This window comes from Lygodium microphyllum, chromosome 30 (assembly GCF_053477565.2).
Source record: "Lygodium microphyllum isolate KBCC chromosome 30, Lygodium_microphyllum_v1.1.10, whole genome shotgun sequence".
NCBI classification, from domain to species: Eukaryota; Viridiplantae; Streptophyta; class Polypodiopsida; order Schizaeales; family Lygodiaceae; genus Lygodium; species Lygodium microphyllum.
Window position 1 is genome coordinate 31,996,388 of NC_141164.1, and position 15,618 is coordinate 32,012,005.

At 39.4% G+C, this 15,618-nt stretch overlaps 1 protein-coding gene and 1 non-coding gene across 3 annotated transcripts in view; both read left to right on the forward strand.

Moving 5' to 3' along the window:
• LOC148009685 (uncharacterized) overlaps positions 1-11,090 on the forward strand; it is a 45,707-nt gene extending 34,617 nt beyond the window's left edge. Inside the window, exons 3-6 of one of the 2 annotated variants that reach the window (XR_015689791.1) lie at positions 9,224-9,449; positions 9,535-9,662; positions 9,789-10,313; positions 10,385-11,090. Coding sequence is in view for 1 of the 2 variants with exons in the window: in XM_087673463.1 (XP_087529589.1) it covers positions 9,224-9,449; positions 9,535-9,662; positions 9,789-10,211 (777 nt within the window). In the remaining variant the exon portion in view is untranslated. Of the gene's footprint in view, positions 1-9,223; positions 9,450-9,534; positions 9,663-9,788 lie in introns of both variants that reach the window. The other variant, XM_087673463.1, reaches the window with a different exon arrangement.
• Positions 11,091-13,393: 2,303 nt separating this feature from the next.
• On the forward strand, positions 13,394-13,466 carry TRNAA-UGC (transfer RNA alanine (anticodon UGC)). Its single transcript has one exon. It is a non-coding gene; the product is annotated as a tRNA-Ala (tRNA).
• The last annotated feature ends 2,152 nt before the right edge of the window (positions 13,467-15,618 follow it).

Consider the following 15,618-nt stretch of genomic DNA (forward strand, 5'->3'; position numbering starts at 1 on the left):
ATCAACTGTCTTAACTTTGTAAACCCATTTGTTTGGAAGAGGCTTTCTTCCTTTGGGCAACGACACAAGATCCCAAGTATCATTGGCATGCAGAGATTTAATCTCTTCTTGCATAGCTAGCTCCCACTTATTACTGAATTTGCATGACTTAGCCTCTTTATATGTAAGAGGCTCACCCTCATCTGTAAGCATCACATAGTGCAAAGAGGGGTCATACCTATGTGGTTGCCTTCTTAAACATGTAGACCTGCGTACCCAATGATCTACATTTTCAGGAATCGGGTCTACATCTGGAGGTATGTTATTTTCAGCATTTATTGGTTGCTGTAAGCCATTTTCAGCATACTGTTCATGCTGTACAACACCTTCATTTTCATTACCAGCACCTGCATTTCATAATCAACAAGTCTATCTTGCTGTCCATGACCTCCTTGTGCTTGTATTTGCTGTCCATAATCATCTAGCTAAAAAATAACCGGGTGATCATCAGTTTCAGCCTGTGGTACAGCATCATGAGGCTCATCATCTGAAGTAATAGGTGGCTACAAATTCTGAAATTTGACCTTTTTCATATCTTCATTAGAGGCTAAAGTACCTTTTAGCAAAATTTCCTCATTAAACACAACATTACGGCTGCGAATAATTTTCTTAGACTGAGGTAACTACACTTTGCAGCCATATACACCCTCATCACCATAGCCCTTGAAAATATTTGCCTTTTGTGGATTTCGGGTCAAGTTTACTTCTTAGCTCATCTCTAACATGCACGAAGGCATCACAACCGAATATTCGTAAATGGTCATATGAGGCCGATTTGCTAGATCAAACCTCCTTAGGGATGCCATTATTTAAGGACTTTTTTGGAGAGCGGTTGCAAATGTGAACCGCGGTTTTAAGTGCCTCTCCCCAAAATTCATGAGGAAGATTAACAGTGCACAGCATGAACTGCACTCTTTCACATAAAGTCCTATCATATCTTTCAGCCACCCCATTTGAAGAAGGGCTGTAAGGAGTTGTAAGCTCCCTCTTAATTCCATGCAAGTCACAAAAAGACTTGAATTCAATATATGTGAACTCACCCCCATCATCAATTCTCAAGCATTTCAGCTTTCTACCTGTTTGAGTGGTCACGAATGCATGAAAAGTTTTAAAAACAACAAACACTTCGCTTTTCTTTTTCAATAGATAAAACCCAAATCTTCCTGGAACAATCATCAATAAAAGAGACAAAATATGCAGCACCACCCAACGATTTCACGGGTGTACTACATACATCAGAATGTACTAAGTCCAAGACATTGGACTTACGAGAGACACCAGAGTAAAATGAATTTTTCATTTGCTTTCCAAATTGGCAGTCATTACAAAAATCAAGTTTAGAGCCTTTTTCATTAACTGTCTTCAAAGAGGTAAGGACATCAAGTCCTTTTTGGCTCATATGGCCCAATCTCTTATGCCACAACTCCAAATGACAACCAATTTCAGCAAGGGCAAGTAGCTTGCCATTCAAAGCTTTACAATGTAAACAATACAAAGTGCCCTTCTTGGTTGCTTTTGCAATCAGCATGGAACCCTTTTTCAATTTTCACAAACCACCACCAAACAGTATAGTGTAACCAGGCAAGTCAAGCTGACCAATGAATAGTAAACTCTTTTTGATGTCAGGCACATATATGACATCTTTTAACACAAGCTCTTGCCCATTATCTAAAGACAAGTGTACAGTGCCAATTCCATCAATGCTGCAAGCATGGTTATTTCCAAGGTACACTTTTCCATAACTGCCTGCATTGAACATAGCAAAACACTCCAAGCAAGGAGTTACATGGAAAGAGTCACCAGAGTCTACAATCCAAGTCTGAGTGATACCATCATCAACTGACAAAAGTACATCAATCACATCAGCCTTCGTAATCTGTGTCACGAGGACGTGAAAATTTGATGCTTTGCTTATGTTTAATTGACATTTAATTAAAGGATTAATCAAATGTGCAATTAAAAGATGCACATGTGAGGTGCAAGCTACTTTTTTACAGTTGAAGGCCCAAGGACCCTGTGAAAAAGATGGGTGTCAAAGGAAAAAGTTGTAACAAGTTATACTTGTTAGAATCTTAGGTGAACTATGGGTCAGTTTGCCCCTAGGACCATTATTGGCCATTAAGTGTCAGTGGTGACACTAGGGCCTAGGCATTAATTAATAGATTAATGCATGTCCAAGGGTCAATTAATGCATGGGACCACTTTGGGTTGCAAATGGCGTAGCCAATTAATTTTGGATGAGCAAGGTCAATTTTCTAGGCATGGATTAAGGGCTGAATTAATTTTCAGAATTAATTAATTCTGAAAATTAATTAAATGGTTGGAAATTGCTGAAAATGGATTAAGAAAGTTGCCACTTGGCAAAACTTGCCCGTGCAAGTAGGGGAAAGGTTAAATAGGGCTAAAGGGAGAGGGGAATCTCGTTTTTTCATTTTGGAGCTATTGGGAAGAGGTGTTGGACTGTTGTTGCTAGCTTGTGGGGCCATTTCCCAACCATTGGAGACCATTTTGGTGATGGAGATTGCATATTCTTGACCTTGGGAAGCTGAGCAGATGTCTTCTGCTTCCCAAAGCAGATGCATAACTCCTTTGTGTCTTTGAGGTATCTCATAATATCTTTCACTGCATCCCAATGCTTCTTGCTAGGGTTTGCCATGTATCTGCTAACCACTCCCATTGCAAAGGCAATGTCAGGACGTGCAACAACCATAGCATACATCAAATTTCCAACAGCTGAAGCATATGGTATCTTGGTCATTTCAACCTTCTCATAATCAGATGTAGGGTTGTCCTCTGCATTGAGTTTCACATATGGAGGCAATGGAACCCCAATTGTTTTCTCTCCTTCCATATTGAAACGCTGCAAAACCTTGGAGATATACTCCTGTGGAGATAGATAGAGTAAGCCTGTTGACCTATCTGTGAGTATTCACATGCCAAGAATGTGATTTGCATCACCAAGATCCTTCATGTGAAAGCTGCCATGAAAACTTTGCTTCAGTGAGTTCAAGGCATGAGTATCCCTGCTAGCAGTTAGGCTGTCATCTACATACAAGACCAAGGTAATCAGGCTATCATTTGCTGCCTTCTTGGTGTACAAGCAATGCTCCACTTGACTTCTATGGAAACCTTGAGACTGCATGAATGTATCAAACTTATGATGCCATTCTCTTGATGCTTGTTTTAGCCCATACAAACTTCTTTTGAGTTTACATACCATCTTTTCTTTCCCTTTTTTCACAAATCCTTCATGCTGCTGCATATATATGTCTTCATGCAGATCACCATGTAAAAATGCAGTCTTTACATCCATCTGTATGAGTTCTATATCTTCAATTGCAACCAAGCCCAAAATGGTTCTCAATGTAGTCATCTTGACTACAGGTTAGAAAATCTCATCAAAGTCAATTCCTTGCTCCTACTTGTACCCCTTTTCAACCAATCTTGCTTTTACTTTGGTGAGGAACCAGAAGTGACCTTCATCTTGTAAACCCATTTGCATGGAAGTGTTTTTTGCCCTTTAGGTAATTGCACGAAGTCCCAAGTGCCATTTTTCTCAAGAGATTCCATCTCTAATAACATGGCTTTATACCATTTCTTGCTATCTTGTATGTCCATTTCTTCCTTGAAGCAAGACGGTTCACCACAGTCTGTCAACATGACATAATCAGCCACATTGTTTGCACTAGGAACAAATCTGTCAGGTTGTCTAGCAGCCCTAGACAATCTCCTAACCCAATGATCTTATTTGCTGGCTGTTCCTACAAATTTCCATTTTCAGTATGCTATTCTAGCATTTCAGCCTGCAAATCAGCATTAGCAGCTTGCTGTCCTGGCTATTCCTGCATATGTAGTGGCTCATTATCATGGGCAATAGCTGGCTGATCATTTCCAGCATCATTTTTTGCATTTACAGGTTTATTTACAGCAGGTATTTGCTGTTGTACAGCAGGCACATTTTGCTGTCCGAAAGGTATTTTTTCCCGGAATACAATCCTACGGACCTTCTTAGTCTTTTCGAACTGTTTATGCATGCGATCTTCCCGAAAAATAACATCATTTTTGTGTACTACTTTCCTTTTCTCGGGATCCCACAATCTATACTCCATTTCACCCTCGTCACCATCCTAGGAAAATGCATTTACAGGACTTTGGCTCAAGTTTGTTGCGTTTATCTTTACGAATGTGCACAAAAGCCTCGTAGCCAAACACTTTCAGGTGAGCATATAAAGGTGGCTTGCCTGACCACGCTTCTTGGGGAACTCCCCCTCCCCCCAAAGACGTGTTTGGTGACCAATTAATTAAGTGAACGGTTGTCATAACAGCCTCTACCCAAAATCCATGGGGTAATGCAGCATGAGACAGCATCGTACGGACCTTATTCTGTATGGTCCGATTCATACGCTGTGCAACTCCATTTTGGAGTCGATTATGAGGGGCAGTGAGCTTCCTCTTTATCCTTTTGCTGTCACAATATGCTTGAAAGGCCTTGGACACATATTGCCCACCATTGTTAGAGCGAAGAAACTTAAGTGTCTTATCAATTTGATTTTCAGCCAATGCCAATAATTTTTTAAACTTGTCGAGCCCTTCATCCTTGCTACGAATAGGGTAAACCCATACCTTCCGTGTAGCATCATCAACAAAGGTGACAAAATATTTCTTTCCCCCTAAAGATAATCCTGGCATTTGACATATATGTGAATGTACTAACCCTAGAGGAGAAAATTTCAAAGAAAGAGACTTTTTGTGAGATGTCTGTGCATGTTTACCATAAATGCAATGATCACAATGCTCAAAATCAGCATAACGAAGACAAGGCAAGTAACCCAACCGAGAAAGTACTTTCATTTCTGTTTGACTCATGTCCCCCAACCGGCCATGCCATAAAGAAACAATTGGCTGCTCGGTCATGGCAACAATATGGTCACACACACTAGATACATGAAGTGGATACAAAGTATCACTCTTGCAACCTCTGGTAATAACCCTAGATCCCTTACAGATCTTCCATTTTCCATCACCAAAGGTGGTATGAAAACCATCATCATCTAGCTGCCCTATGCTAATCAAGCTCTTCTTGAGCTGAGGTATGCGCCGTACATGCTGAAGTATAAAGACAGAGCCATGCTGAAACTGCAACTGCACATTACCAATACCTGCAATGTCACATGCATAGTTGTCCCCAAGATGGACAACACCATGTCGACCCTCTATGTAGGTAGAGAACCACTCTTGATGAGGGGTGACATGAAAGGAAGCACCTGAATCGAGAATTCAGGTATGCATGTCATCATCTGTATCTGCAAGTAAAGCATGTGCACCAAAGTGTGAAGAGATAAAAAGTACGTCACTCCCACTATCACTGTCACGAATGACTACATTCATTTCTTCAATTTTTACAATGCTCTTCTTAGGCTGACTGTCCTTCTTCTCTTCCTTACTATCATCTTTCTTCTTGCCCTTTCCTCTCTTTTTTCCATTCGTAGTAGTCACATTTAAAGTGACCCTTCTTGCCACAATGATGGCATTCAACATCTTTGCCACGTGATTTACTGCGTCCCTTGCTATCATATTTGCCTTTCTACTGTGATCTGCCCCTCATATGCAAAGCACTTGAAGATTTACTGGATGCATTGTTCTGCCGATTCATTTCTTCCATGAGTAGAGCACTCTCTACATCAGCATACAAAAGGAACACATTAGAATTGCTCATAGCAGTCCTTAATGTATCCCAACTCTCTGGCAGAGTGCAAAGCAAGAAAGTAGCCTTAAATTCCTCATCAATCATACAACCAGTTGGCTGAAAATGGAGTTAAACTCACTCAAGTGAGTAGACATTGCTGTACCCTCTTTCATACGCAAATCCATAAGCTTTTTCAGCCAATACACTCTGCTTGCAGCACTCTTCTGTGCATACAGTTCTTCCAATCTAGTCCATATAGCATATGCAGAATCCAAACCTTCAATGTTAAACAACAAGGCATTAGAAATCGATAGCTCGATGGTTAAGCGTGCAAGCTCATTTAACTCATCCCAATCTTCCTGTTTCATGTCCGTGGGCTTTGCTTCTTGTGTTTTGATTGGCTTTGCCTGCTTCTTTTGCAATAGGATATTGTAGCACTGCTTTTCCCAAACTACAAAGTTATGTGCTCCTTCAAGCTTCTTTATGTGCATGAGATTACTGCTGTCAATGCTGCCAGCCATGATTTTTAGCCCAAATGTGACAAAAAAATCAGCAAATGCAGGCCCAAAACTGTCATCCAAGTGACTAAGGTACAAACCAGTACCAACCAGCAATAAATGACCACGTAGAAGCACAGATTTTAGATCTGTAATTAAATTTTCAGAAGCACCAAACCATGTGCTACAACATTCCACAACTGATTACAGCTGTTCCAGGGGCATATGCATCACATTCCATGAGAAATCCCAAAATTTTAGCTGCAATTTCTGTTGTACATGTACCCACGGGCATAAAATTTGACATGAATGGTCAAAAGCCCCAAAATTTTTGTGCTCAAAGCATCAACCACACATCTGCATTTTCTCTGTCATGCATAGAACAGGCCAGTTTTATCAAAATAGAGCAATTTCAGCAAAACCGCCAAATTTCACTAACGAATCTGTCCCAATTGCATTAATACATGTTCTTGAAAGCATAAACCGGGAAAAATTAGCAAAATTTCACAAAATTTTTCAAAAACCCCAAAATTTTCAGGTCCTAATGTGCACTAATGTCAAGCAATTTGACTCAGCTGAATAGAATTTCACCAATATGATAAAAGCCCCAAATTTTATGGATCCAATGTTGAGAAAATTCACTTAGATGAGCAAAATTTCAATAATTTTGGCGAAATCCCCAATTCAAATATGCACAATGTCTGCAATTTCTGATGCAGATGCCTCAATTTTGCATGAACAGTACTCAGTCTGGAGAAGCCCCAAATTTCTGGGCCAAAATTGCACAAATCTGACCTTTTGTGCTTGTGCGTGCGAACCTTGGTTAGAGAAAGGAGATTGAAAAAAGATTTTTTGAAGAATTTTTTTTGGATGACAGGTCCGTTGACCCGTCAGATCTGTCCTTGCCCCGCTGGTCCTGTCCCTGTTGTGCACGGTGGTTGTGCTGGCCTGGTCGTGTTGGTCACGTTTGCACGGTGGTTGCCCCGTCCTGTCCTTGGAACGTCCCATTGGTCCAGTCCGTCGCGCACCAACAGCTGTCGCCCCACTGCCAGCAGCCGTCGGTGAGCCCGTGAGCCCCTCTGGTCTGTGCCTTCAGTGCCACTTTGCCACGCCTACAGCTCCCGCCAGTTGCCTGCAGTCACGTTTGTCGTCAACACTACAGTTGTCATGTACATCTGGTTGCCTGTCGTTCATCAGCTGGAGAATGTCCCTGTCGCACAGTCTCCACAGCCCGCCCTCTGCAGCTCACGACCTATTCAATGGCTACCTGCACGACCTGTCGCCCACGAACTCACAACCTGAGCTTGCTTGTCAGCTCCTGCTCGAACTCCAAGAAGTACGAACGCCTCAACCGTAGCTCTAATACCAGTTTGTAGTGATAGGTTAGGCACGAAGATCAAGACAGTAGGTGTTCGTTGTGCGCGGACAGACAGAGTGTGAGAGAACAATAGCAGAGAGTGAGCATGTTCGTAGGTACAATGACGAGTGTGTACCTTTAGGTTTTTAGATAGATATATATGTGTAAGTACAAGTGCCAAGGTGTGTTCACACCTGAGCACATTTAAAGGCACGAGGGCCTTTATTCCCAACAGTGGAGTAGGAAGAGATGGAGGAGGAGGAGGAGGAGATGCACAAGGAGATGGGGGTGATGGTATGTGCAAGGAGGGTGTGGAAAAAATGTGGGTTATAAAAGGAAAATAACGTGCACATTTTTTAAATAAAAGAAACCCTTTTAAAAATTCTATTTTGTGACCCTGTTTTGGGAAATGAATGAAATAGGAAGAGCGGGAGGAGGTGGTGTGTGCAAGGAGGGTATGGAGAAAACATGAGTTGTAAAAGAAATCAGTGTGCACACTTTTTCAAATAAAAGAAACCCTTCTTTAAAAAAAATGATTTTGCAAAATGAAAAGGAGGAGGTGGTGTGTGCGAGGAGGGTATGGAAAAAACATGAGTTGTAAAAGAAATCAGTTTGCACACGTTTTCAAATAAAAGAAACCCTTCTTGAAAAAAGTGATTTCACAAATTTTTTTCATTTTGCGAAATGGGAAACATTTTGCTTGTTTCGAGGTTGTGTTTTTTGGTTACTAAGGCACACATATGGAATAATTGTCATTTGGGCTGGGCAGCTGCAGGTTGGATCCGTCTCTCAATTATAAGCATAGAATTGTGACAATTTTTTATGAGATACACAAGATGTTCATGCAATCATGGTAGGGGGAGTTTGCTTTCACCAGGTTATTTGCCAGGTTCACTCCATGATTAAACAAGAATCCTGCCACAGTTTTTTGAGAAAGGTGGTTGGGACCCACAAACCATGTTTGGAAAGGAATATATTTCACAGAATGGAGAGGAACCCATTTTCTCCCAATGCTGGTTCGCAGTTTAGTTGTTTATCAGTTTTGTGATCAAGTTGTGAGTGAAAGAGAATTATTCTGCAATTTATACTGCACCATCTGATAGAGGTCTGCTGTTTATGAGGCAACACTGACATTTGGCAGCGTGATTGTGAAACCATAGTGCAGTAAGGAATCCAAAAGAGGATGGCAAATATTAGTCTCTCCAGAACTGTATGCTTGCTATACAACTGAAGATATTTCATTGCAGATTCAGTCCAACCATGCAAAGTTGAGTTGTCCCATTCCAATCTTTGCTTGGAAGTTGGCACACACCTACATATTATTTAAGGCCACCAGTCTGTGTTCAGTTGGATGTCTACCTGATAATGTCTGTGTTTTGTTTCCCTTAAACAATAATGTCAAGAATTTTAGGAATTCTTGGCTTTCATGGTTATTAATATCCTTAGAGATCATAATCTTTTCCATCAACTTTCTTACACAAGTGGAATCTTTTCCCATCTGAACTCAAAAAGAAAAGTAGAGGATCTTGGAAGTTGGGCAAGTAAGTTCTGTCTGTAGCATGTTCAATTCTTTAGTCATAGTATCATTTATAATGTCAATCGTCTTTTTCAAGTTGGGGCAAGTAAATGTGTCTGGCTTGGCAGGATAAGACAGGCGGAAAAATAATTGAGAGAGTCAATGGTACTCTATATGTTTTCAGAGGTCGAAATTACAACTATAAGGACCGGCCTCATATTCCAGTGATGCTTTGGAGGCCTCATTCACCTATCTACCCTAAGCTCATTCCAGATCGGCCAGGTGGCTTGAAGGTTCATGAGGCAAACCTATTGCGGAAGCGTGGTCGTGAGATTTTGCCATTGTGCAGACTAGGTGAGGGAGTTAAGGGATGTCAAATGCTTCAGAACAGGCTTTCTTTGTATAAAGTATTCCTAACAACAGGTTATCGCTGCTGCAGCTAAGAATGGCTACTATGGAGATCTAGTTCAGAATGTTAGAGAGGCCTTTGAAGTTGATGATCTTGTGCGGGTAGATTGTACAGGTTTGGGAAGAAGTGACTACAAGAAAATTGGCTCAAAGCTACGTGTGAGTTCCAGTGGAATGTTTAATATCTAATCAGAGGCAACGAAAATGCTCCTAGAATAGTCTCAAAACAAACCAAGAACTGAAATTGTTTCATCACCTCATTAAGTTATATTGTTTTGCATATAGGATCTGGTTCCATGTGTATTGGTGTCCTTTAAAGGAGAGAAGATATTAATGTGGAGAGGAGAGAACTTGAAGTCTAAAGCAGAGCTGGAACATAGAGAAGTGCAATTAACAATGTCACATGCTGATGCTGGTAACACAGCTATTTGTCAAAGTACAGCAATTTTGAATGCTGGTGCCAAAAGCACAGAGATCTGTCAACGCACGGCAATTTTGAATGATAATCAAGATTACGAAGAAGAGGATGAAAGATCCTTGAATGGCTTGATGTCTGGTAGCGACTCTGATGATTACGACCGTAAGGGATTGGTAATGGAATCAGGAAGCAGAAGCGACTCTGAGAACACTGACACATCAGATTGGTTCTCCAGTGCAGCTGAATCATCTGATTACGAGGATGCTGAAGCATCACAGTACTCCACTTAAACGAAACACAGGTTGGCCATCTGGCAATAGCAAGGTGAGAGATTTGGCAGACTAAGTAAATCATTTGACGTGTTATCCCTGTATAACAAGATCCTGGCCAAGGTCAGTACCTGTGACCCTGTTGATAGACATGGGCAAGCCAACACTACTTGTATAACAAGATCCTGGCCAAGGTCAGTACCTGTGACCCTGTTGATAGACATGGGCAAGCCAACACTACTTGTTGCTACAAACTATGGCAAGAAGAGTTTCACCACTAAAAGGTTACCTACATTCTGAGACATCAAGAATTACAAAGTGGTCAAAGGCTATTGGCCAACCAGTCTAAGACAGGGTACAATGATCGCACAGACTTCGACTCGACGCCTATACATTACCACAGAAAGACTGAGCTGGATTGAGATGGAAGTATTGACATTAAAACTTGTAAAACCAGAAACTGATTAGTACCCGTACTGAAGCAGAAAAGCTGCACTGTTTGTAAGCTCAAGGTGGTGTGTTTTGGGTGCCAAGGTGACAATGGCATCCAGCCAGGCTGTTGTTTTGTCTGGCAGGTGGTTATTCATGCGTAGTTGATACGCTTGGAGGGTGCCAAATTCATCTGTGACCTTTCTTTTTCGGCACATTATGTTGTGCAGCTTCTGTAGATTCTTAGCTATGAGATCCAATAATGCCTCATATCAAATGTGTGTCATTTGTTTTCAGGTTTTGCAACACACATGGCAAGCAGACTCACCATTCTTTCTGATACAAACATATGCTTTTAGTTTGAAGGGCTGCAATAAAACCTTTCTCGTGAAGGGATTGGGAATTTGGGAGCTTTACTAACTTCTTTTCACATGAATCCACAGGGAAAATTTTGCCAAAACAAACACGTGATTTTAATGTTTTCACATACAAGAAGCTTGCATTCATTTTGAAAGCAGTAATGGTTTAAAACACACTGATAAGTTATTGGGCATGCTTATAAAATATGGTGCATTTGTTTGGCTACCTTGACCTCCAACGCTGAAGGGCAGGATTGAAAAGTGAGTTTTAATGCTGCTCTCAAGGGTTCTTAAAAATTTTAGAGTGTTTTTAACATGCAGAAAGGTTCAAAATTTATATTACGCATGCCAGAAGGCTTGCACCGGACGGTTTCATAGTGCTGTAGAAGGGTGAAATATATTGAAGATCCTCTAATGTTGCCTGTATTTGATAACTATTTGTTGACACACATTGTCTTTGGTGTGTGAACCTATGACTTGAATTTGTGTCAGCTGAAGCTTATGTTTATTTTTATTGACTTTTACAATTAATCTCCTTGCCAAAGTTGATATAATTGTCTTTAATTCCATGGCCCAAAAATTAAGAATATAAATGCAATCTCAGCTCCTCTCAATCGTGCTCATCTAAGAGCCCAATTGCTTTACTATTGCCCCTTTTGATTGTGCTTATTTGAGAGCCCATTTCATGGGTGATAAGACATTCAAGGGTTGCTCACTCCACTCAATCACAATATGGATAACTCTATAGTGGAACACTTGAGACGTACTATTTGCAAGCAATGTATTTTTAATCATTTTTTTATTTTTATGTTAACATTCTTTACACAATCCAGTGGATCCTCTTTTTTGTAAGCATTAGAAAAACATTTGTACTTGTTATTATTTCAGAACATTTTAGTAATTAATATAATTTTTGCAACATTTATACTCATCAAAATTCAAAGGAACACTAGAAGATACAAATATGACCCCTTGGATATCACACAATCAAACTCAATTCCACAAACCCTTGTGGAATTGCACAATTTTCTTGGTGGCAAATTAAATACATGACTAGAACAATCAAAACTTAGAAAGCATAATTTAATCCTAAAGTCCTAGATGACCACACAAAGCCTTACCTACCACGTTTACTATCATCACAATGATACATGATGAAGAAAATAGGAAAATGCTTCTTACAAAAGTTTGCAATGTTTGAAGCATTTTGAATGACTGATCCCTTTTTCCACACATTGTCCAAGGTCATCAAAGGGAAAAGGGAAAATAAAGAGAAGATAATTTAAATCATGGTGGCATAAAAGAGAAATGAATGAATATATTGTAATATCGGCTAAAGTCAAATTGCCATATGAGACAAGTGAACAAATCAATGTACAAGTCCATGTTTGGAGTGTCATCTAAAAACTGAACAACATTTGTCTAGTTGAATGATGCATACCATGTCTATTCCTTCTCTAATAGGTTATAAAAGTGTAATCATGATGAATCACAAGTGATCTACTATTGACTTCATCCAACAAGTATGATGGGATGTAATATATCTTATATGGAGGGGGGTGAGGAGGGTCATAATACCTACTATTTTGTTGTAGGGTTTGTAATATCTCCTCCATAAATCTAGGGTTGCATGCTTGGATTTGAAAAATACATGCATAATTGGGGGGGGGGGGGGTGTTGGTCTACATTTGGGTAGTCCACGCCTTTTATTGGCCTTGATTTTTCATGCTTTTAGGTATTGTGAACCCTCGTGAAATGGATGAGGTGGGAGTAAGGTGTGGTGTGTCAGTGGAACACACACACACACACCCCCCTTGCTTAACAATATACAAAGATTAAAGGGTAGTTTTATGGCAACAAAGTATGTCATGGGCTTTCTTTGGAGGGTTTTGCAAAAGTACTGCAAGATATGCATTTTCATAATTGATAGAACATGTAAGAAAATGAGAGAATTAAAATTAGAAGGTGCACTATTTAAAGGAGAATTCGTCTAAAATGCATCCATATGTAAACATCTTTTAGAGGTTAAAGAACAACCAAGGCTCATACTTTTAGTTCAAACATGAATTGAAGAATATCACTTTTTGTTCGAACATAAAGGGGGAAAAAAAGGTTGCTAGTCTTATAGAAAGTAATAGTAAGTGTGTAAGAAAGGGTTTCATAGGCTTATAGATAAGTATTGATAGCTCAAAAGAGAGACTCTAGAAAAAAGAAAGGTGTGTACAAACTCTCAAAAAGTCTCGCGTGGTTAGAGTTCATTTCTTGAGGTAGAGGATTAGACGTCATGTTTGTATGCATAGACATGGTTTTCCAAAAGGTTTGAGCATGCGATAATCTAATTTGAGTACTATCTTGGTTGGGCATGTGATTTGAATTCAATTTCTATAATGATTAATTGTTAGCTTCGTATGTCAAGGGGATGTAGCTCAAATGGTAGAGCGATCGCTTTGCATGCGATAGGTAGCGGGATCGATGCCCGTCATCTCCACCTACAAGGTTCATTCAGTTTTGCAAATGGAACGTTTCCCGATGTGTTGTCGACCCCTTACTAACTACGCCATCTTATGACATAATTTTTGAAAACGGGAGCCATTGGTGGACTCTTGTTTCTTGCATCCATCCCTTTTACAAAAGTGAGGCTCAGCTTCAGAGTTTCCAAACCTCTTCATCGAAAAACCATACCATACAGCCATCCTTCTAAGAACATTCACGGTTGAAAGGCATTGAGCTAAGAGCATCTTCCTTCCTAGCAATCCAAACAAAGCTTTTGGAGAATTGTACCCCCATTACACGTCATATGCCATCCCTATACCTTCTCCCATGTAATGTTTGTTTCTTGCATCCCCCAAGGTAGGTGGAATACACCCTGATCTTGATCTTGGATTGTGGAAGGGGCATTGCCTAGATGTAGCCATCCATTGATTAAGCAAATCCCCAGTACGAACAAATACAAGTCTTCATACTAGCATATTGTTTTTGCATTAGATTCCGTATATATTGATCAGTGTGCTTAACCACGGATGATTTTACCAAGAATCAAAAAATGATTTCATATTGTCCCAAGCAAAAACCTTGTCTTTTATTTTCCCACATGCCTAATCAAATATACATTTTTAAAACAAAAACAAATACATTGCTATTTTTTGGCAATGTATTTCGTATCCTCACAATGCTCCATATAGATAAAGCCACAAATCCACTAGTTCATCCCCATGAATCAAATGTGACTTCTCTCATGACACACACATGCCTTATCGATTGCTGTAAAAATTGTTGGGTAATAAAAATATTTATGTAAGAGTAATTTCAATCGCCTAAGGACATCTTCAATACCTTATAACATTTCCTACACCAATATCCTTCAAATTAAGCCTAGAGAGCACCCCAATTTCTCTTCTAAACACAAACCCTTAAAACTTAACCTTAATTATGTTGTGGACCAATATCATTCAAGCCTAGAGAGCCTGTGATCTTCTCTACTAAAAACTTAATCTTTTCCTTACTACTAAATGAACTAGAGATATCAAAAGTATTGTCTTTGAGTGAAATGAACTATTGATACTCCCCTTGTCCTCTTTAATCACATAGGAATTATTATCAATAAATATTAGAATGAATTGTCATTAGCAAACGTCCTCTTTAATCACAGTGAATGATCATAATTTTTTTTTTCCCTAAAAAACAAACCATGTTAAGGGATAAACCCTTAATAATATGAGATGCTAAAAATTGATCCATATTCCAAGGAGAGAGGATCATTTCATGATGCCAAGGGACTTATTGATATCTCGATATAGAAATATTCTTGTTTCTTGAATCTTGGATATTCTTAAGTAGAGGATCTCTTTAGGGCACTAAGGGACAATCCTGCTTTAATGATCTCTTAATATAAGAAAATTCTTGTTGCAAAAAACTTGTATGTTAGTAAAATCCATATGATGCTGTCATAAGCCTTTCAAGATCGAGATTTGGCATCAAAATCCTTGTTTAGAAGAAAGGCAAGATCAATAGAAAAGTCATATTTAAGATTGCCTCATGGATATTTCTATTGTGGACAAAAAGCAAACTAGTTCATATGAAGAACCTCATCTATTGATTCTCAACTACAATTCTTTTGAATATAATGCTTTGGATAGGATTCGATAGGATACATTCAACATGGTTAAGAATCTCCAATTCCAAGTCTCAAAACTATAGAATGCTACATCTCTTGAAAAGACTATTGTATGTATCATTGCTGGGTTTCTTCATTTGCAAGTCTACATTTTTCATTTCCTTTTTGGAGTATGGTTTGCCACAAAGTAATGCAACAATCTTAGTACTTACAAGTTGGCACACATGCAAGAAACTCAACCAGTCCTTTCTAATACCTCTCATTCACTCAAGGCTCAATCCCAATATTACTAATGATTTACCTTGCAATATCCTTTTCGGTGGTGTGCTTGATCCCTTGCTCATTGTGACTTTAACAACTATAACATGGAGCCTCTTCTTAGGAACCAATTTGATGAAGTATGTTCAAAGACTCCTCTACTTTTGCAACTAGTGAATTCGAGAGTGCACTCTTGTACTATCCACTTTGACCCTTCTTTCTTTTGAAAGTAAACTTTCCATGTTGCCCAAGATTTTAGCAAAATTTT